Below are 20188 nucleotides of genomic sequence, written 5' to 3' on the forward strand. Positions count from 1 at the left end.
GCTCTTTTAATATTTGTATTGAAACTATATAAAATATACTAGCTTCTATGAAATGGAGGATTACATACCTCTACAATGTATTGTTGGTATATATGAAAATAACATGTCTGACTGCTCTGTTTATAATTGGATCTTATATTTGCAAGTATTTGCATTTAAACAGCTTTAAATGATCTGCAGCTGGTATTTGTGTGCAACACAATTTCGCATCAAGTGATACATTTGTGCCAGATTAAATAGCAGCTGCCCCAATATAGAATCAAAAGATAAAACTGCTGACTGATAACAATAATTTTAAGAATTTAGTACATAAGTATCACATATAGTAAGTGGTCGCTTTCCTACCATCGTGCATTCATCTTAAAAATATTTTCTTATCTAATAGTCTTCATTGAGTCATATTACACAGTAATATGTATGAAATTTTGTCCAACTGTATGTACTATATGTGTGGAATTATTTCTTAATTTGCTAAATTATTAATCAAATGCAAATAAGCACTGAAGTACTAAACACTTAGCAGGCATATTAATATTAACTTAATAAGAATATCACAATTAGGTACATCCATACATATATAAAAGCCTCTTCGGATCCAGTTGAAAGGAACGATCAGCATTCATTCACAGTTCATTTAACATTCACAGATAGATGAGGAAATTACATATGTAAAAAAGTGCTACTGTTTTTGAATTTCTAAATCTTTAATAAGTTTAACTTTTTATTACATTTTTCACCCTATATCAACCTTCAATCAGGAGAGAGTGAAGCTTACACAAGGGAATAAAACGAAATCGTTGAATGTATAAAACATATAACTGTTGTCACCGTCTGTATTATTTTATTGTATTTATTGTAATTAATTTTTTTTCTGCAAGATACAATATTTACTCACATTCTTATCACTTCGTACTTGTATTATCTCAAACATCAAAGGAACGGGAAAATAATTTAATAAAGCACCTCCGAATTCTCAAGCAGTTTTCAGTTGTGATTGCACCGGATAACAAAAGAAGCGGAGTGAACGCGATATTTTCCCATCTGACATACAATAGAAAGGATAACATAACATTTTCTGGTGTGTATCTGTTTTTTTTTATAAAATTCATAACACAAAACGCATAATTTTTTTTTTGAATAAATTCAAAACTCTGAACTCAATAATATCACTAAAATATTTTTAATTTAATCGTCTACTATGAACTAAGTCTTCGGTCTATTTACTCACTGACATTATGAGCAATAAAACATGTATTATTCCAATTAATAGACGTTGAGCTATGGTACCTCATATTTTAGATTGAAAGGCTACACTTATGAAAAGTGTAGTCATTGCTCAAAGAGCCTTATCAAAGTCCTTAATTAAACTATAAATACGCATAACAGGTGCTCATCATTAGCAAAGAGAAAGAGTAATAATTAATTTCGTATACATACAAGCAAAAATGTAAGTGCATGTAGGGAAGAAAACCTATTGCAAAGGATCTAAAAACCAGCTACTTTGGTATATTAAGAACCAAAGTAAGTTACTTTTCAAACTGCGAGTAATTATTTGTTTATAATCAAACACTGAATATCTTTTTAGCATTCATCAATCGAATGCCGAATCAATCGAATTGTTAATATTTTTTGTCAAAAAACTCTTAAATATTTCATTAACATTTTGTTTGATTTTTTCCGCAAATATGATTATGTCGTTATCATTCATTATACAAAATGTCATGTATGGACATTTCTATTTTGATTTCAACTTTTACCTATATTCTTTATCATTCACAAATGGTTGCTAATTTATAAATCTTGTTAACAAGTAATTTACGAGTCCGTCGAGGCGTACGTCAATGTATATTTTTGGGATAATTGTTTCCCCTTCGTTAATTATAACCGCTGCTGTATATCTTTTAGAACGGCACCTAACATTTGTGTGTACAATAAATCTGGCAAATTGTGGTTTTTTTAGTTACTTGACAAACACCAAATATTGATCTTGGACTATGGCGTTCAAACTACAACTACATTCAATCGATTGAATGTAGTTGAACAAACAAATTTAATTAATTAAATAAACAACTCCATTTGATTTTAAGCTACTTAATCGCGGGCTTCGTGGAGTACATGAACAAACAGTTCAGTTTTAATTACTGTCTATTGTAAAATTGACGTTGCTGTGTAAAATGTGATATGATTTAGTGATTTAGTGATTTAGAAGTGAAGATTAATCTTGACCGAAGTTGATGTTTACCCAATGTAAACCGCGATAAAGTTTAATCTGTGTTTTTATGCAAATTATAGTTTATTGCTTAATAATTACGCCCAACACAAGCGATTACTTAATTAGCACTTGTTTACCGTTAGTTTTATATTTTTTTATTATTATTATTTTACTATTTTTGAATGACAAAAACTAAAGTCACCTGCTCTGCTTATATAAGGTCGCCATTATCGTACTTTTCTAAAAAAAAAGGCAAATTCAAGGTTGAAGGATTCCTATTTTCATAAATGTATTATTATGAGTAATACCATTTCCTTTCAATGACATTATATATAAAATGTAACAATACTTTTTTCATTCGTCACAGCGATCACCTACCGCTTATATAGGAATTTACGAAATTATATGGAAGCAGATATCCAAAATTATGCTAGTTATGTTAATATTAATTCAAATATAATTTGCATATTTTCAATATTTATTAAATTAAGTTGAAATTGTATTAGCAAACGAAATTTAGAATTGTGGACATATGGACATGTGGACTAGGCGCTAATTAAAAATTTCAACAAAAATGTCATGTCGTAGAATCGAATTGCGTATAATTCACTTTTGTGGACTGAAAATGATCCAAATATATGTTAAGTTGAATGGCATTCAGAAATTGGACATCTGGTCCCATTTTTGAGTGTTGGGGATAATTCGAAATGTAAAGATTTATAAAACGCTTTATTGCCTTCACTGAAGAGTGCGAAGTATGTGACTTTCTAGTTTTGAATTTTCCACTTTAGTCTTCGTAATAGTCATTTATGTTAGCGAATTGACTCTGCGGTCAATTCGCTTAGGAACTTATGTCATTCAATGGAAATCTATCAATCTTTCAAAGCCTTTTCAATTTGTTTATTATTTCCGCCATCAGCTACTATTGAATTGAGTTTCTTAATTACAATACTATTATAAGTTGACTAAGGATTCTTTCCTTTTTCTCGTACCTTGCTTTGATTTGAATGCAATATGTCATTTTAAAGAATAGTAGTGCGAATTGTGGTACTCGGATTCCTCTCTTACTCTTTTTGTTGAGATATTTCAATGTATATTTATTATTCTGACTAAATTCCAAAATTATTTTGTTAAATTTGTATGTATTGCGAAATTAGTTACGGAGCGCGCGCTTAGTAGACTTAAGTCTTTATATATGCATTTCATGTGACCAATTCAGACATAAAAACATTTTTTATTTAGTGGTTATTCTGATTTCTTTCCAAAAACAAATTTTTTTATATTAAAATCAAAGCAAAACAAACACGTGATTTTTGAATAAACCAAATATAATGTTACACACATTGGTACACACATTTTTGTATTTAAATAATATTTATATTTCTATAAAGTTATTATCTCATTAATATTCATAATCTATTTTGCATACATATGTGACTGACAAATCTCAGTAGACTGTTAGACCTCACAGACATGTCACAAAAAAATTTTAAAAAAATAAATCCGAACAAATTTTATTAAAATTGATTTGAAAAAAACTGATGCAAAAAATATCCTCTATTTATGTTTCCATTGGCAGAGATAAAATTTTTCATAAATAAAATTATTTACATAGATTAAAATAAAATTTAATAATAATATATTCAACTCTTACGTTATATCTAATATGGTAGAAAGAAGAAAATAGCTTAAGGGTTTTTAATTAATAATTACCTATATTTATCAAATATCTTGTTTAATATTAAATATAGCCGTCGGCACCTTTTATGCGGAATGCTTCTTCCTATTGCTGAAAAGTAATAATTCCACACTCAATACTCTGCCGTCAATTAAGATTTATTCAGCCGGTAATACGAGCAGATCGTTTGCGGCATTTTTTATATCCAAATTCCCTTTGGTTTTTCGAAATAAGCAATTTTATTTTACTTTTTGTGAAATAATTTTTAAACTTAATTGTGTTTGTTTAGGTGGAAAAAAATTTATAATGAAATGTACTCACGTGATGATTAACAATAAGTTCAGAGTAAATTGTGCTCGTCACATGATCAGTGCTTTCAAATTTCACATTAAAGAAAGACTGAAGCAATTAACAATCCCCAAAGGAAATTTTTTTTTTTCAGTTATTAAAATTTCGCTGTCCTAACCGAAGAACAAGGTTAGTTTAGAGGAATTTATATGAAGCCACTTTCTTTCCTTCTTGACTACAAAAATTACAAGAGACAAGTCTTGCACTTCTTTTCAGCGCCTGTGAATTTAATTACATTTGGGTAATCATAAATTCGGGCACATGACTCCGTTGGTATAGTTCCCTTTTTTGCTCAAAAGTTAAGTTAGTAGAGATTTCAACACTTAACTTAATTAAGCCTCATTCTTTTTTACCAAAACTTGATATTATATTTATCAAGCCAAAGCCATTAACTCGGGTTTGCAGTTACAAATGTAATAAATGTAGTTCAACCAAGAAGGGTTTAAAAAGTCACCTTTTCCATTTAAAGTTTGTGAAAACAACACTTTAAGCTTATAAGAAATATAAAATTTACATAATTAACTGGAAACTGAATAAAAAAGATATGTGATTTGAAAAATCTTGAATTTCCCACTGAAAAAAGTTTTGTTAGTCATTATCGACTTAAATTAAAAAATCAACACGTGACCTTCTGCGATTCTGATTTGAAATAGTTTCTTCTTCTTTGTTGTTTTATTTATTGGAAGGGTGCCGACCGGGAAGTTAGCAGAAAAGCACATAGAATACTACTTTTGCAGTTATAGTGAATGGATAAGTTTGTAAATAAAAAATAAAATACTGAACTATTACAATATTGCGAAGACTGCATGAAAATATGAAATAACTACATTTTCTTAGTAATTTATTTTTATTTTCAGTCATAATTAATGGCTGCGGTTAAAGAAGAGCAGGCAAGGAAATATTAAAAATGTTAGGTCTATTTTATGAATCGATTGAGTTATCGATTTGAAAGAAAAATATTCTTAAAATATTAATTAATTAAAATTAATTTTTTTTAAAACAGTTAAAATGTAAATCATTTTCTTTATCTAACTCAATCGAAAAGAACCAAAAAACTCTCTCACTAATAAGCTTTTGTTGTTCATTCAGAAGCAGTAGGGTCTGAGCAATATTTTAATTGCTTACCTAGAATCATGCAGATTTTGTATAGTGAATATTTCAGTTTATGTCAGGGTGTTATCCTATATTGTTCTTCCAAAGATAATAGGAGTTTTTACATTTTACAACGATAGTTTCTTTTTTTTAAATTAATTTCAGAGAAATAAATTATACTGATGCCATATCAGAAGGAACATGCGCATAACCTTTTAACCATGCTACGCAATAAGTAAAACCTAGTAAAATATCAAGAGCTGGTGTTTTTGGTTTTCGATTAATGCCTTTTGCAATTGGTACCAAAGTAACACCTTCTTCCTATATTAAACATGACAAATAATTTTATTTTGAAAATTTTTTAAATTCACATTTTAACAAAAGTTATCTACATTCCGAAAATAAGATTCAAAAAACTGAACGAAAACTCTTTGCGTATTTTATAAATTGTGATAAAAAGTTTGAACCTACTTTTTAAAAAAAATCTTTTAAATCTTAAAAGGGATGTATTGAAATTGATTTAAAATTAAATAATTCAAAAAAAATTTTTAAAATCCTAACAGGAAAATATTATAACAATTTAAAAAAAAAATGATCTTAAATTAAAAAAAAATAAACGAAGAAACGCTATGAAACCCATCTCGAACAGGATACAAACACGATATATAATAAATTCCCTTTTTTTAATGCAAGTTTGAGTCTTGAACATAATAAAAGAAGCGAATTATGGCAAAGAAACCATTCCGTCGTCTGTGAGAGATTACTGGGTGAAATCCTATCCAGAAATCAATGCATCAATAGGTTTAACATTTGGTAAGTCCAATTTATAGAAGTCAAAAACCATTACTATATTGAGTATTGTTATGGAGAGGGTAAACGAAGTGTACTGAGAACAAGATTACGGTTAAGGTTAAAATGAATACAGCTGTAGATAGAGATGATAGGGAATTTGCTCTATTAAAACTTTTTTTATTAATTTGCTGTAGGTGGAAAACATTGAAAGTCACAGTGTGGAACTTGAATCACCTCTTAGAAATGATTACTGAAAATTGCAGTCGCGTTCAGCGGATACAACCCCATTTAGTAATCAAAGGCAAAGACGATTGTAGATAGGCATTGTATTTAGCAAGTTAAATTTATCGAAGCCGGAAAACATGGCCAAACTCCCTTAGAAGAGATGTTACCTATAAGTGCAGGGGGTGGGGTTGGCGCAGATTAACGGAAGGTCTAGCTAATTGCAGACTCTATCCTCAGGGTCGTAGTGGCCCCGATTGTAGAGCGCTATGGGTGGAGATGTGTATGATCTTCTTTAAGATAGAGATCCATCAACTGAGGGGGCTTGTCCTTCACGGTCCAAAGCAGCATGGTTGTTCACGCTCTACCTAAATATATACAAGAATTTAACTCCACCGCCTAAGAATTCTAAAGTTCAAAAAATTTTTTTTTCTGGTAGCATAAATTTCCTTTTTATTTTGGTTTTGAAAATGCGGTGAATTAAAATTTGCAAGAGTAAAAAATTTCATTTCACTTCTCAATTAAACTACCATAAAATTGGCAATTATGCCATATTGCCGATTTAATTTATGAAATTTGTTTTCTTAGAAAAGAAATACAACGTTTTAACAATGTTTTTTATATTTCTTTTAAAAATTTTTGTAGATGACTGATTTAAAATTTTTATTTTTTATTTAAAACTTTCAATGCAACGTATTATATTTGTACGAGGGAAAATATATTTTAAAACGATCAAGTTTACTCTGAAACTTTAAACGCAACCCTCTAAGCCCTTTTCTGTCAGTGTATATACTATAAAAATGATGAAGAAGAAATGAAGAAATGAAATATATCTCGACAAAGTTCTTTCTACCCAGGACTGGTTAGTACTTTATTTATTAAAACTCTTTTTACTGCTGCGATTTGAAATAATGTCAAATAAGAGATGTGCAATGGAAAAAATGTTTTTAAAACAAATTAGTACTCTCTTAAATAATATTCATAGCAACGTCATCATACAGATTATTACAATCTCATAAAAATATAAATTTGCTGCACGGTTACTAATACTTATACCAGTAATTAATTGATATCATTAAAAAACTTAAAAAAGTTTTAGTGAGTTTATCTATTTTTTCTTTTTACGCTGAGTTGTGGTCAACTAAAAAGTTGCACGCTAACTTGTTTACAGAAAAGATACAGATACAGATACAGAAACAGAAAACTGTGCAAGTGCTTGTCGTAGCACATGCTCAATTCAAGTTAGGCAATTCAAAAAGAATCAGGCATTTACAGTTCTGATGAATGCAGAATCATTAAGTTTTGTCAAATTTTAGGCTTTGAGATAGAAAAGATATTCACAACTGATAATGGTAGCGCTTTTGGTTCTTCCCAGAAGTAGAAAATATAACCATTTCTGATTTGAGACGTAGAAAACAATTTCATATGCGCATTACATTCTGAAGTGATAATTTCTATCGCATTTGCATTCGTCATGACAGACTCTTTATATATGAACTCAACGAGCACATACTCGCGACGTCATATTGTAGCACGTAGTGCCCGCAGCAAGGCAGGTGGCTAAGGCACACAACAGACTGGTCAGAATTCACCCAGATGAGCTACAGCACAACTACATAGAGAAGCTTTACAGCCAACATTGGGAGATGAGTCGATGGGATCAAGTTCGATCGACAAGAAGCCGACAAGCGCCGATGCTTATTTCGCTTGTGAGTTGTGTAGTGGCGTTTCATTAGCTTTGCAAACTTTATTGCGAAGAGTTCAAAGTAAAACGGAGCGGAAGAAACTGTTCATTCTTTTCATATTTCGAATTTAATAGACAAATCTCTGTTTTAATAGATAAATCTTGTTTCGGTTGTAGAAAGGAAATTGAACCACTGTGATTCAGTAGCTGCAAAGAAAGAGAAATAAAATGCGTGTGGATGCGTCATCTACAAGAGAAAGTGGGAGCACCGGTTCAGAAATTTCTCTAAATATACCGCCAAGCGGCTTATACAATGGTTCCAGTGATTGTATAATACAGGAGGATGATCCGAAGAACTCGTTAAGTTGCTGGCAAGTTTCTTGTGAATGGATAAAGCAAACATCAGCAAATGTTTTTCGGAAAAAAACTTTATACAAACGCATGCCCATCCTGACCTGGCTTCCAAAATATAATCGACACGATTTTATTGGAGACTTCGTTGCTGGTATAACGGTGGGTCTTACAGTAATTCCACAAGGATTGGCGTATGCAGGCATCGCTGGTCTAGATTTGCAGGTTAGTCGCAATATTACAGAGTTTTTATAAAAATTACATAACATTTTGCTGATTATGAATATAAATAGTATAAAATTATTTTGAATACATTATATAAATTATACAACGCATTTAAATATTGAAATTTATATAGTTATATATTGCTGAAACATTCATTCATAAGTAATACTAACTAATATAAATTTCTGTCGAATGTGGTGAAAAATAATCACAGAACTGAAAAATAACTAAAAATAATATTAAATAAGAATCATTTTCACCACAAAATTGTTTATGAAATCTTTGTACATCAATTTTTTTTATAATTTTACCATTCTAATTGTTTACAGTACGGTCTATATGGATGTTTTCTTGGTTGTTTCATTTACATATTTATTGGATCTAGTAAAGATGTACCAGTGGGACCAACGGCCATATCAGCGCTACTAACATTTCAAACTGCACAAGGTAGTTGGGAGCGGGCAGTATTGTTAACATTTTTAACTGGCCTCATAGAAATATGTATGGGAGTTTTTCAACTAGGATTTTTAATTGACTTCGTATCAGGACCTGTGAGTGCTGGATTCACAAGCGCAGTTTCCTTGATTATATTTACATCGCAGCTTAAAGACATTCTTGGTGTTAACACTAAAGGCGTCACTTTTCTGGATATGTGGATTTCCATTGTGAATGATATTCATAATATAAGTTGGTATGACGCGGCTCTAGGACTTTGTTGTATAGTTGTATTACTAACTATGAGGGTAATGGCCAGCACGACATTCGGACCCAAGGAGGGTAAAAAAGGATGGCAGAAGTTTTTAACCGGACTGTTTTGGTTAATTGGCACATCTCGCAATGCTGTTTTAGTTTGTGCGGCTTCGGGTTTTGGATACTATTTGTTGAATTCTGGAAATGATTTATTTCGTATGGTTGGCTATGTACCGAAAGGACTTCCGAATTTTCAATTGCCGCCCTTTTCTTTGATTACTATATCAAATACAACAACTGGAGAGACTGTATCCACATATGAAAATTTTGGGCAAATGGTAAGCAATTTAGGATCAGGACTGATTGTTGTACCCTTGATATCACTTTTAGAAAACATGGCTGTAGTTCAAGCTTTTGGTAAGCTATTATCATATAATGGTTTATATTAAATTTAAAATTGACGTACTATTTTAAATATTTAACAGCAAATGGAAAGCCTTGTGACGCTACTCAGGAATTAATTGCAATTGGTGTCTGTAATGTAGCGAATTCCTTTGTACAGGGTTTTCGAGGCAATGGTGGTATAGCGCGTGGTGCTGTACTAAATGCCAGTGGATGTCGTACTCAATTATCTAATTTATATACTGGCGTGATTGTTATCATCGCACTGCTCTACCTGACTCCTGCATTTTATTATATACCAAAGGCGACGCTTGCGGCAATTATAGTGGCCGCAGTTATTTTTATGATACAATACCGAGTAATTAAACCAATGTGGAGGACTAAAAGTAAGAATAACATAGTCTAAATTTTGTGTACAAAATATGTGTTATACAATCACCATGAAAAAAATCCATTTATCTTTCATCCCGCAGAAACTGATCTTATACCTGGGATTGCGGCGTTTATTGCCTGTCTGGTACTACCATTACAAATCGGAATACTCGTTGGAATTGGAATTAATGTAGTCTTCATATTATATCATGCTGCTCGTCCTAAGTTGCGTGTAGAAACGCTAACAGTAAGATTTTCATTGGAAGTAATTAGTATTTTATTGACAAGCACTGCTTTTCATTTTACAGACCTCTAATGACATAAATTACTTGATGCTTACTCCAGATCGTTGTCTAATCTTTCCCTCAGTAGAGTTTGTCCGAAATGTTATCAACAAACAAGGCCGAAAGTCCACGTTACCGGTGATTATTGATTGCACTCACATTTATGGCGCAGACTTTACAGCCGCTAAAGTCGTTTCAACAATGATCGGCGAGTTTCAAGCAAGAAATCAGAAGATATTTTTCTACAACTTACAACCGCGTGTTGCCCAAGTATTTGTTGGACTCAATAAGGATTTAGTCGTGTTGTATGATATGAACTCTTTGGAAATGGAGCTTTCAGGAAAGGCTCATCAATCAATCCAATAAGTGAGATTAAAATCAACCAATGTAGGAAAACATTTCAATTAACTAACATAATAAGGCGTTTCGATTACTTACTAGTTTGAAGAATAAATTAACTTATTAGATAGGTGAATTAAAATTGCTAATTTAAATGGGAGCATCATCTAAGTTCAACTAGTTTTTTTTCTCAATGAAGATAAATGCTGCCCGTTAGCAAAACAAACTTAGAATATTTTAATTAATGTTAATATGCGAATAGTATTATAGTTTTCATAGGTACTGAGTAAATGTAAATATTAAGCTTAAACCAAAAATAATCTTTTTTTTTTAATAATAACAGTATACATTACATTTTTGATTAATTAGTTTTAGCAATAAAATAAAAAGTAATACATTTGTATTAGTTTTTTTCTGACAATTTATTTCTATTATTGTAATATTACGAACTTTCTAAATCAACTCTAGAAGAAATGTACAACAGCTAAAAGGTGTAAGAAATACTTTTTAATAACAAATTTTCAAATAGGAATTATGAAAGGAATTATCTTTTCCAGCACTTCGTCATTGGTTAAGTTTGAACTTATAATCAGATCCAGATAAAATTTTCTACTTAATTTTTATTTAAAGTCAAATACAACGAATAAATTATTTTTAATTATAGGGATTCAAACAATAATATGAAAACTACAATAAAGATTCCTTCTCTATGAATTGAATTTTTGGCTACCATATACCTGTTTCGAGTAGCTTTCAATCTTTGAAAGTATTTTTGCGATTAAATTATTAGTTAATAATTTTTTAAATCAAATGCACCAAAAGTTAAACTTCTGCCCTATTAAATTTTTCAAATACAGACCTACATTTATTGACAATAATAAATGTAATAAGACGTCGCAAGGCGCTCTCAGCTTTTTAGAGCCTTTTCCAAAATGGACCATCAAGAGGTTTACAACTGCAATTTCCCTTAGCCAACCTTCGCAATCCACACTTTCTGGATTATACAGGTTGTTCATGAATGGAAGAAAACATGCTACAAAGATAGGCAGTAATACAAAACCAAATAGTGTATGTTATGTCTGTATATATTATCACATCGACATTTATTGAAGATGATTTCGTTGTGGCATTTTGGGCTATCAGTTTAAAATTATATCTTATGTTAATTTTGATAGCCACAGTAAATTGGAAGCAACGATTAATTGTATATAGACACATTATATGAATAGCATTGGTACACTGTACTTAATATATGTTTAATTATAAAGTGCATAATCGGTTTTATTGGGAGTAAAATGTATTTAACACAAATATATGTATATACAGAGGTAATATAATGTAATACAATTAATTCTACAAAAATACTAATTAATTCATTATTCAAAATACAAATCCTTTTAAATTATTAGTTATTAAATATATAGAATTGATATAAATTTTATATGATCAATATATTTTATATGATTAAATTAAATGTAGTTAATTATTCTATTTTATACGATTAAATTAAATTAAGTCAATAGTTCTATTTTATTCATAATAATAAAAAAATTGAACATAATACAATTATATATGTTAAAATATAAATCATAGTTAATAACTAAACAACATGATGATTATTAATATACTTCATGGTTATTATGCATTTCTACTACAATTGTTAGATATTATTGTAAAATTATTAATGTAAGAATGTTTTAGTGTGTTTCGTCTAATATGTCAGTGCTGTTCCGTATAAAAATGATTCAGAATAAAAATGATTATCAAACAAGAAAGACGCATCTTTTACTTTAACATAAAGTAGCAGGACAAGTTTAACATCAATAGTATTAGATATACTATTGCTACTATAAGGCACAACAATGTCTTCACTGCCAAGTATATTAATAGCATTTATACTAACAACAGCCATGGTTGCGCTACTGTAAGTGCTTAGTTGCCTCATAATATTCAAACCCTATATAATATTTCTTTGAGGCCAATATTAAATTTCATCAAAAAACAAATTTAAAATAATTTTGAAAAACTTGTGCATCAAAAGCACACAAAGCCAATCATATATTTGAAAAATAAAAAGCACAAAAAAAAAGGTCTATACATCACCTTCAAAACTATTGTCTCGCCTACCCATGCATATAAAGACATTTATTAAGTGTTTTATAACAAAGAAGAGTAGAAAAAGTGTTGCTATTTATCCGTACCATCAGTTCCAAATAACTCTATTTTGTCTGTAACTACCCAGCGGCACCATTATGCCAGCGCTGAAAAAGTAAGCGAGGAGGTAATAGCTCTTCGTTTTTATTTTTCTTTGTTTTGTGTTCGACATAGTTAATTTCGGGGTTGAAATTATAAAAGAATGAAGAAGAAGAGAATATAAATACGAAAAATTCCTAGTTTTGCCTGCATTGTATACATTTAGTCTGCTTTTGATTTTAATGAAGTGCGTCATATTAGTGCAGTGACCAATTTTTAATTTTTAAAATCAAAATAAAATCAAAAATATAATTTGTGAATCTAAAAATATAAATAAAATATAATTTGTGAATTTAACATAAACTAACTGTAAGTATTATTATTATTATTATTATTATTATTTATTGATTCAAAAAAATTCATACAGCACTTACAAAAATTTTAGAATTTTACTTAAAATCTTATTTGACAATAGCATATTTGTTGTGTGTCATATTAGCATACAAAAAGTGGTGTTTCATTATAATTCATATAAATTCATCAATAATTAATCTTCTGTTAGAAATTTGTACAGGTTATAAATATTGCTACCGTTTAACAAGACTTTAACTTTTTCGGACAGAAGTGCTTTACCAAAAAAAAAAATACGTCTATGTTCTCTGTTCTCTGTAAATATATTATATTGTTTTATGTAAATATTAATATTTTAATTTTATAAAACATAAATATAAAATATAATTCATTCAAAAAAATTTTTAGTATTTTATTTAAAAATCAATAGCATAGGCAAAATTGAAAAAATAAGCTAACATGTCAGCGCTGATATGTTGCATTACAAATTCGAAAAGGTAAGCGAACGATTCAGCGCCTGCCCGCAATGACATGCACGTGTTAAAGTAATTAGGAGTTTCCCTTAATCAGCGCAAGGCATTACCATTCAGCGCTGAAACAATCGAATACCTCAGAGCTGAAAGTCCCGCTGGGCTAATGCTTACTTTTTGCTGTGTACCCTACATTATAAGAGCGAATTCACCTGATGCACATAATTTCAATAATAACATGCATATCGGTCATTCTTTTTCAAACTAGACGGATTTTTGACCTCATGATCTCCGATTTGACTGAAATTTTTATTATGAACTCCTTTCATAAAACAAGAAGACCCGTATCTCGGGAAAAATTTTGTGATTTTTTTCCTAGGAGATATAAACCATACGGTTTTGAGAATTGACATTGTAGACACATTTTCAAAGTGCTATATCTCAAGTTCTATAAATGATAGGAACTTGAAATTTACTGCGTTTTTAAGATAATTGACCTCAGCTAAATCGGAGTACATGAGGTCAAACAGGAGTCCGATTTGTAAAAGAATGACCCATACATAAGTTCAAAATTTTAATTATTATTAATCGAAATTTTATAATAAAATTTTTTTATTTATAACATCTCTCTCCACCTTATGTCACTCTATTTATTAAAAATTAAATCCGTAAATGTTAATGGTTGAAAAATTATAAAATAAATGTAATTACTGTAGCAGTTTTTTTAAGAACGTCAAGTAATTGCTGAAAATGCATTAATTAATTGAGAGATATAGATAATGGGATTGAAAGTTTGAAATTTGCATTTGATCAGGTGGAGATTGTCTTATCATATAAAGCATTGATGACAATTAAACAGCCAAGTGAAATGAAATTAAATACACATTGATGACACCAATAAAGAAACTAAACTTACTTGTATAGTTGGTAATTGCAGACGTGAGCCTCAAGTAGCTTCCGCCAGTCACGCCGTTCAGTGGCTTTCAGACATCAGTTGGCAGCACCGGCCGCCTTCATATCGCTCGATATTTCGATATTTCACCAGAAATACTTACGCCCGATACCAAGCACTGCCGAATCAAATAACTTTCTAGCCACAGCAATTAGTTCAATTCACACGTGTTGACCAAACTACTAAAGTCGCTTAATTTTTTTGTGCTTAACTATATCGCGGCATAGCTCATACAGCTCATCGTTCCATATAATTTGATACTCGTTGCCAACATGCTAAGGACCATAAATCAATAGATCCAACCATAAATTCGAAAGAAATTTTCTCACCAATGCGCTTAACGTCTTCTCATAACTGTTGGATATTATCCAAGCTTCTGCACCATACAGCAGGGCAGGCATGAGGAGATATTTGTAGAGAATGAATTTGTTTATCAATTGCCTACTTAGCCCGAAGTAACATCTGTTGGCAAGAGTGATTTCTCCCTGCATATCATTTTTTCTAATCCTATATCGTTTTTGGTGTTTACGTTGGTTCCCAAATAAACGAAGTGTAAAAAATTAGTCCGTATTATAAATTGATATAATTGGGGCTTATAGATTGGATTGAATAAAGAAAAAATCATGAATTGATAGTTCGAAACCTTTTTAAAGCTATTTTGCTTTGAACTGTTAAGATGTTAAACTACATATTAGTTGTACATATCACAGAAATTATAAGAAAGTCTGAATATTCTGAATATTGTGAATATCACCAATATGAAAACTAACGAACTTTATAATTATAATTATTATAATTATTATAATTATAATTTATAATATAATTATAAGTCGAGCATGGTACTATACATGTAATATGAGTGTACTTTAAGTTCCAAAATATCAATTCAGAATTTGACTAAACTAGTTTAACAAAAATATTTATGCCTAAAATATATTACCCACCGATTGATAAATATAATGAATAGCTATACGTAGCGTCAGTACCAAGAAAATAAAATCTGTGAAATGAATACATTTCTGTTAATATTATACTAAAACGACCTATATAATCCAGAAAGTGTGGATTGCGTTCGTTGGCTAAGGTAAATTGTTTTTGCGAACCTCTTGATGGTCCATTATCGGAAAAAGCTTTAAAAAACTAATCTCGACTTTCGACATCTTAGTACATTTATTATTTTTGATATACTACATATATAATTATAGTTTATTAGAGGCAACAATAGAAAATATTATTTGTACAAAATATGTATTGTCAGTTTTAAGGTGCGCTTTATTTACAGTGTTACAGTATTATTTATTTAACAACGTTGTAATCAATAACTCTGAAATTAAATGCAATATGTCCTTCACATCATTAAAGCAAAAGTTGCATTCTTTTTCCTATTTATCAATAGTTGTCGTTATTTTTGTATTTTACTAACGCTTGTTATTTTACCAATTATGCGCAATATCTTCGAAATTTGAAATAATAAATAATTTATAATACATGCATATATACTGTATTATTATTAATATCTATTCTTTTACGCAATTACTAAATTATTACAGTTTGGTTAAATCAATCCCACCGTTGCACGGACTTGTTGTTTCGCCTTCAATTACAATTGTTTCGGGTAAGTTAATAGGTTCCGTTCCTGCTTTAAGTTCTTGCGATAGTGCATGTATATTATAACATAGCTTCAACTTCGTATTGAGGCCTTCAAAAATCTGAACCACACTTGGTTTCAAGTTAAAGAAAATTATTTTTTGATCACGTTTATTGAAGTCTTCAATCATTGAAGAGATTACCTTGGCAGCGGTAAAATCAGCTCCATAAATATAAGTACAGTCAATAACAACGGGTAATGTTGTCTTTATACCGGATTTAATAACAAGATTACGCACACTTTCAACTGATGGAAATATAAGACACCGATCAGGTGTCAGTTTCAAAAATTTCAAGCCATCATTGGTCTAGAAAAAAAAAATATTAAAGCATATAATTATATCGTAAGTCATTACTTCTAATGTTTCCAGTGACACCTTAGGTCTAGCCGAATGGTACAGAATAAACAGCAAATTTACGCCGATAGCAACTAAAATGCCAATTTCCAACGGCAAAACTAAACAAGCTATGAAGGCCACGAAACCCGGAATCAGATCAGAACCTAGTATAATTGACTCAAAATTAGTCAATGACGAGTTATTAAAAATTTTACTTACGCTTGCTCCGCCACATTGGCACGATAACATGATATTGTAGTTGGAAAATAACTGCTGATATAATAATAGCGGCAAGCACTGCTTTTGGAATGTAATAAAAGTATTCGGTTAAATACATTAGTGCTACAACTACAACAAGTCCTATGTATAGGTTTCCCATGGGAGTGCGTACACCACTGGCATTATTTACAGCTGATCGTGCCAAACCACCGTTCGCACGGTATCCTTTACAAAGTGAATTCGCAATATTAGATACACCAATCGCAAATAATTCCTGGGTAGCGTCAATAGGCTTTCCCTTTGCTGGTGATGATTAGAAACAATGTTTATCACTTCTGTTATCATAGTTATGAGTTGTTTAACTTACCAAAAGCTTTACAAACAGCAATGTTTTCTAGTAACGCAATTAGTGGTACAATAATTAGACCGTAACCTAAACTATTAATCATTTCCATAAATGTTTCGCCCTTGACTTCTTCATTTTCAAAGGTAACATTCGCAGGTACAGAATTAATAGAGAATGGTGGTAAACCAAACTCAGGCAAGCCCAATGGCACATGGCCAGTCAAACGAAAGTAATGATTGTTTTCTTTTTCTAATTTAGAAACAATTACAGTACAAAGAATAACTAATGATGCGTTACGTGTTACACCCAGGAACCATAGCGATTTATTTATGAACTTATGGTACCATTTCAACACCTTAGGCGCCATTTTAATTCGACCGATAGAACGCATCACAATTAATATCAGAACGCAGCTAATGCCAAGCAACGTATCAGGAACTCGAATATTACGAATGTTTCTTATAATAGTTATCCAGCGCTCAAGAAATGTAGTGCCTCCACTTTTAACACCTAGCATGCTCTTAATTTGTGATGTGCTTATTATTAAAGCCACTGCACTTGTAAAACCAGCACTTACTGGTCCCGACACGAATTCTACAAGAAATCCCAACTTAAATATAGCCATAAAAATTTCTATAATGCCAGTAATGAATGTGAGTAACACTGCTCGTTGCCAAACTCCTTGTGCGATTTGATAAACAAGCAAGGAAGCTATCGCAGTAGAGCCAATGGTGGAGTCCTTACAAGTGCCAAGCAAAACATATACAAAACAGCCCATAAAAGATCCATAGAGTCCATACTAAACAGAAAAAGTCTTATTTAGAAGTCTTGATAAATTGTATACTGTATTCACTATACTGTATATTTTTCACAGTTGTGAAATAGATCCCCTGAAATCCATTAAAGCTAATAAAACTACTGAATGCCATTTTTTTTATAGATATAATAATCAACTTTTAAAATTTCCCAGATACAAATGGTGTTTGGAGCATGTAATTTTTAACACTCGATTTGTAAACAAAAAACATACGATTTTCTTAATTTAAGGCAGTAGGAACACCTTCGAAATTAACTTTATTTCATTTTTACGAAATTAAGGAAATTTGTCTGTCTGAACATAGTATTAATGACATGTTTTAACAAAGAAAAGCACAATGCGGGCACAAAGTGTTATATCATAAATTTAGATTTAATAATCTAAATTGTTATTAGGACTAATTTTTAACACGTTTTTTATTAAGACTGGGCTTACGTCGTTAATTTAACACATAAAATTTAAAAATATTTTTTCAAATAAAAATTTACTTATAATCATCACTTATAAATTTGTGTTAAATATTTAATTGTATGACAACTTGAATGACATTCAAAAATGATAGTCTTCATCGCGCTTTAGACTTTACATATTTAGTATACTGTTCGTTTAGGTTTTAAACAGAAAATAGAAAACATAGTGTTTGGTATTTTACAGTTTATTTTCGTTTACTGGTTAAAACACAATAAATACAAGCGTATTATATCTTTAAAAATAAGAAGCGAACTGCGGTCAAAGTGACAAAATACATTAACGTTTTTGTTAACGGATAATTTTCTTATCATTATTTAGTGACTTTATAGCTTTTATACTTATTTACACACTGTTTCATGTTATCACAAATCCCATGATCATTATCACAAATGAAATCGTGATCACAAAAAAAAACATCAATAATATTATCATGTTTCAGGATATCAAACAACACTTTTGTACAACCTATATGTAAATAAAGATAACAAACCTCTGATGGTAAGCCTGCAACTCCAGCGTAAGCTAATCCCTGCGGGATAACTGTCAGCCCTACTGTTATTCCCGCTATCAGATCTCCGATTGCGTCGGTAGTTGTGTAATTTGGTAGCCATTGCAAAATAGGAAATCGTTTATACAAAGTTTTTTTGCGGAAAACATTTTTGACGTATGCTTTGCAACAGCTGGTTTCGGTTTTTGTTTCTAGTTGTTCTAAACTTTTATGCAATGTTGTTTGATGATCCGTTATCAATATAAATTCAGTGGATCCATTGAATTGAGACTCCACTGGTTCTTCTATTCTTGAAGTTTTCCGAAAAGGTGCTTGGTTCTCTAATGTAGACATGTTGTTCTGATTCTTAGTACATTTAATAATATTGCACCCACACTTCTATATACTATTTATGAGATTCTTTGTATTTTATTTGAGAATAAATGTGCGACACGTCCGCTAACACTTCGATCTCGTTAGAAAATAACGAAAATGGCAGACGAGAAAACTGTACCACTGTCTACGTACTTTTGATATCTTCATCTACATTAGGTGTTATAGCACCTTTCGTATTTATTTTGACATGATTTATTATGTTAAGATAAAATTAAAATATAAAACAAATTCTGGTTGACTCTTTTCATATACGCTTTTGTCCGCTGATCTTGAATGACAACGCGATGTCGCTTATTATTTACTCAATAAATTTGGATAAATTTATTTTGCTCCAACTTTGTTGCGTATCTACACTATGATCACGGAAAATTATGGACCAATTAACTTTATTTACAAATAAATTTTGCAATTATTGTTCAGTAATTTGAGAAATACCAACAGCTGCGTAGCGATGATAGATATCGATTTACTAATAGTCAGCAGTTATTCAATCTTGCACCTACTAAAGTGACACCCAAAATATTCAAGTTTTTTCTATTCTAAACAAATTCTGTCATCTCACAGATGGCAGTTAACTCAATTCATACTGATCAAATATTTAAACTACAGCCGCTCAAAGTGACTAAATACAAAATATTTTCATAATTCAAAACAATACAAAACAACTTGAAACAATGTAAAGAGTGTATGTGTATGTAAAAAGAAACATCCATCATAAATATGCATATAACATTTTAAGCTATTTTATTTTTAGATATTTTAAATGTATAAGCGATTTTATAAGATATGAATAAATATAATTACATTACA

At 30.5% G+C, this 20188-nt stretch overlaps 2 protein-coding genes across 5 annotated transcripts; one reads left to right on the forward strand and one right to left on the reverse strand.

Moving 5' to 3' along the window:
• Nucleotides 1-970: 970 nt before the first annotated feature.
• Nucleotides 971-11019, forward strand: LOC119685590 (sodium-independent sulfate anion transporter). 3 transcript variants are annotated; one of them, XM_038099915.1, is made up of 6 exons: nucleotides 971-1078; nucleotides 8206-8604; nucleotides 8934-9711; nucleotides 9780-10082; nucleotides 10170-10315; nucleotides 10377-11019. In XM_038099915.1, the coding sequence occupies exons 2-6, from the start codon at nucleotides 8257-8259 to the stop codon at nucleotides 10716-10718; spliced, it is 1917 nt and encodes a 638-aa protein (XP_037955843.1). In that variant the 5' UTR covers nucleotides 971-1078; nucleotides 8206-8256; the 3' UTR covers nucleotides 10719-11019. The 3 variants fall into 3 exon arrangements, with proteins under 3 accessions (XP_037955843.1, XP_037955845.1, XP_037955844.1); XM_038099917.1 differs by lacking the exon at nucleotides 971-1078 and adding an exon at nucleotides 5958-6143 and having other exon boundaries at nucleotides 10377-10718; XM_038099916.1 differs by lacking the exon at nucleotides 971-1078 and adding an exon at nucleotides 7087-7206 and having other exon boundaries at nucleotides 10377-10718.
• A 4874-nt stretch (nucleotides 11020-15893) lies between these two features.
• LOC119683840 (sodium-independent sulfate anion transporter-like) lies at nucleotides 15894-20017 on the reverse strand. 2 transcript variants are annotated; one of them, XM_038097705.1, is made up of 6 exons: nucleotides 18986-20017; nucleotides 17229-18006; nucleotides 16862-17164; nucleotides 16661-16806; nucleotides 16448-16612; nucleotides 16274-16376 (listed from the first exon to the last, which is right to left on the reverse strand). In XM_038097705.1, the coding sequence occupies exons 1-6, from the start codon at nucleotides 19334-19336 to the stop codon at nucleotides 16359-16361; spliced, it is 1761 nt and encodes a 586-aa protein (XP_037953633.1). In that variant the 5' UTR covers nucleotides 19337-20017; the 3' UTR covers nucleotides 16274-16358. The 2 variants fall into 2 exon arrangements, with proteins under 2 accessions (XP_037953632.1, XP_037953633.1); XM_038097704.1 differs by having other exon boundaries at nucleotides 15894-16612.
• Between the last annotated feature and the right edge of the window lie 171 nt (nucleotides 20018-20188).

This window comes from Teleopsis dalmanni, chromosome 2 (assembly GCF_002237135.1).
Source record: "Teleopsis dalmanni isolate 2A chromosome 2, ASM223713v2, whole genome shotgun sequence".
Classification (NCBI taxonomy): domain Eukaryota; kingdom Metazoa; phylum Arthropoda; class Insecta; order Diptera; family Diopsidae; genus Teleopsis; species Teleopsis dalmanni.

Excerpts from the sequence above, each read along its gene's own strand:
- LOC119685590 (XM_038099915.1), top strand. The coding sequence starts at position 8,257 with ATGCGTGTGGATGCGTCATCTACAAGAGAAAGTGGGAGCACCGGTTCA. Across the intron at positions 8,605-8,933 it reads TCGCTGGTCTAGATTTGCAG|TACGGTCTATATGGATGTTT; the intron begins GTTAGTCGCAAT and ends AATTGTTTACAG. Across the intron at positions 10,316-10,376 it reads TGCGTGTAGAAACGCTAACA|ACCTCTAATGACATAAATTA; the intron begins GTAAGATTTTCA and ends TTCATTTTACAG.
- LOC119683840 (XM_038097704.1), bottom strand. The coding sequence starts at position 19,336 with ATGTCTACATTAGAGAACCAAGCACCTTTTCGGAAAACTTCAAGAATA. Across the intron at positions 17,165-17,228 it reads TGCTGTTTGTAAAGCTTTTG|CAAAGGGAAAGCCTATTGAC; the intron begins GTAAGTTAAACA and ends AATCATCACCAG. Across the intron at positions 16,613-16,660 it reads TGTCACTGGAAACATTAGAA|ACCAATGATGGCTTGAAATT; the intron begins GTAATGACTTAC and ends TTTTTTTTCTAG.